Here is a 2,662-nt window from a genome sequence, read left to right as displayed (position 1 = left end):
TTTTTAGAGAAAGAGTCACACTGTCAACCAGGCTGGAGTACAGTGGCATGATCACAGCTCACTGCAACCTCTGCCTCCCAGGTTCAAGTGAGTCTCCTGCCTCAGCCTTCCAAGTAGCTGGGACTACAGGCATGTGCCACCATGCCTGGCTAATGTTTGTATTTTTAGTAGAGATGGGGTTTCCTTATGCTGGTCAGGCTGGTCTCAAACTCCGGGCCTTGAGGGATCCTCCTGCTTCAGCCTCCCAAAGTGTTAGGATTACAGGAGTGAGCCATCATGTCCAGCTGGATATCATGTATTAAAGTAAATGTTGGGATGTTACCCCTACTAATACTACAAATAACATTCTACATTATAATCTCTATGACAAATAGTTAATTAAAGATGAATTATACCTGGGGCCCCCAGAATTATTATTTTTCTTCTTTGTATCTAGAGGATTCTGTTTTACTAGGAATTAACTATTTTGCTCTTCAGGATAAGGAAACGATGCTACCTGTATTTGTCAGGTAATTACTGAAAGAAATATATTGATATCAGTAGGTTGGTATACTTAGTCAACAATTACTTAGATAGTCCCAGCTTTTTTTTAAATAGTGCAGAGGTTGGGTACAGTGGCTCACACCTGTAATCCCAGCACTATGGGAGGCTGAGGCAGGCAGATCACCTGAGGTCAGGAGTTTGAGACCAGCCTGGCCAACTTGGTGAGACCACATCTCTACTAAAAATACAAAAATTAGCTGGGCGTGGTGGGCCACGACTGTAATCCCAGCTACTCAGGAGGTTAGGGCAGGAGAAGCACTTGAACTCAGAAGGCAGAGACTGCAGTGAGCTGAGATCGTGCTACTGCACGCCAGCCTGGGTGACAGATTGAGACTCTGTCTCAAAACAACAACAACGAAAAACAAACTGCAGAGTTGAGATCAATTCAAATCAGAACCTAGAAATCTAATTAAATCCAGAAATCTGTTTAATGCTCCCAACTTCTACAGTGGATCATTTTTAAGAGGTCTCTATCCCTGCCAGTGTGAAATAAAAACAAATGCCACATAAACTCTCTCATCTGATCTAGTCCATTCAGCTTACCTTTCATGGTACATTACTTTCGCCCCAATGCCTACATGGCCATAAGATCCCATTTTCATTCCGATCACAATCAATTTCACACTCACTTGGACATTAACTCCGGGGTGTTTATTCAAGAGCTCCTTCAAAGCTGAAGCCGATGGAAAGCCTAGCCTCACAGGGGCCGGGTGACCCAGTGTGTAAGAGCTCAGAGGTAAAGTTGATAGGTTTTGTCTAATGAGAAACAAGTGAAAAAGGAAGTCAATTTTTCTATGGCCTCTGAAAGTGAAAAACAGTGAAACTCGTCCCGTTCCTTCCTCCCTTGTTAACCTGCTCAGCAGCAGAGAAGCAATAGAAGAGGTCAAAGTCACGGAAGACTCGGGAGGCTGCTTCTGCTCTAGAAATGCTTCCCCAATATTCCCAAGCGCCACCAAGGACATTTCCAGCATGTCTTCTACCTGCATTGAGAGGAAAACAGCATGTGACTTGTAAAACCTTAATGTCTTGTTATCAGTAAAATAATGTTTTGGAGAGGACTGGAAGGGGAATTTTCAGTGGTGTAATAAGGCTGGTATTCCTTAGAGAAGGCCTTGGAACCCAGCAGAAAGTGCCTGCAACCTGGCTACAGACTTACCATCCTATGAACCCAACTAAGAGGGCTAGCCAAAGAAATACGCATTTGCCTCATCAGATTATCAGCCTAGACCTGCTCATGATAGAGTTTTTTTAAATGACAGCTTTATTGAGATGACTTTCCTATATAAAATTTATCCACTGAGAGTATATAACAATGTTTTTTAGTATATTCACAGGGTTATGCAACCATCACCACAATCTAATTTTAGGATTTAACCTCCCTAAAATAAACTTGGTAGCTGGGTGTGGTGGCTCACGCCTATAGTCCCAGGACTTTGGGACAGTTGGATCACTTGAGGTCAGAAGTTTGAGACCAGCCTGATTGACATGGTGAAACCCTGTCCCTACTGAAAATACAAAAAATTAGCTGGGCATGGTGACACATACCTGTAGTTTCAGCTACTTGAGAGGCTGAGGCGGAAGAATAGCTTTAACCTGGGAGATGGAGGTTGCATTGAGCCAAGATCGTGCCACTGCACTCCAGCCTGGGAGACAGAATGAGACTCTGTCTCATAAAATAAAATAAACCTGGTACCCATTAGCAGTAAGTCTTCATTCCCCCATCCCTAGTCCCTCTATCTCTAGGCAACCATGAATGTACTTTCTGTGTCTATAGATTTGCCTCTTTGGGACATTTCATATAAATGCATCACAATACAGTCTTTTGTGATGGGCTTCTTTTACTTGGCATTATGTTTTCAAGGCTCATGTTGGAGCATGTACCAACACTTCATTCCTTTATGTTGCTGAATAATATTCCATTGCATGAATAGACCAGATTCTATTTAGTCATCCATCAGATCATAGATAAGAGTAGTTACCACTTTTTGGCTATTTAGCTATTAAACCATGCTGCTACAAACATGAGTGTACAAGTTTTTGTATGGACATGTTTTCAATTCTCTTGGGTAGACACGAGGAGAATTGCTAGATTACATTGCAATTTTATTTTTTACTTTTT

The 2,662-nt window shown here is 42.1% G+C and overlaps 1 protein-coding gene across 1 annotated transcript in view; it reads right to left on the bottom strand.

Moving 5' to 3' along the window:
* Positions 1 to 2,662, bottom strand: part of PKD1L3 (polycystin 1 like 3, transient receptor potential channel interacting) — a 90,418-nt gene that overhangs the window by 67,015 nt on the left and 20,741 nt on the right. The window contains 2 exon segments of the mRNA XM_037742255.1: positions 1,104 to 1,299; positions 1,396 to 1,523. Of these exon segments, the coding sequence (XP_037598183.1) occupies positions 1,104 to 1,299; positions 1,396 to 1,523 (324 nt within the window).

Source organism: Cebus imitator, unplaced genomic scaffold (genome assembly GCF_001604975.1).
Source record: "Cebus imitator isolate Cc_AM_T3 unplaced genomic scaffold, Cebus_imitator-1.0 Scaffold118, whole genome shotgun sequence".
NCBI lineage: Eukaryota > Metazoa > Chordata > Mammalia > Primates > Cebidae > Cebus > Cebus imitator.
The sequence above is the reverse complement of the archived record's forward strand: the minus strand, read 5'-3'. Positions and strand labels throughout refer to the sequence as shown.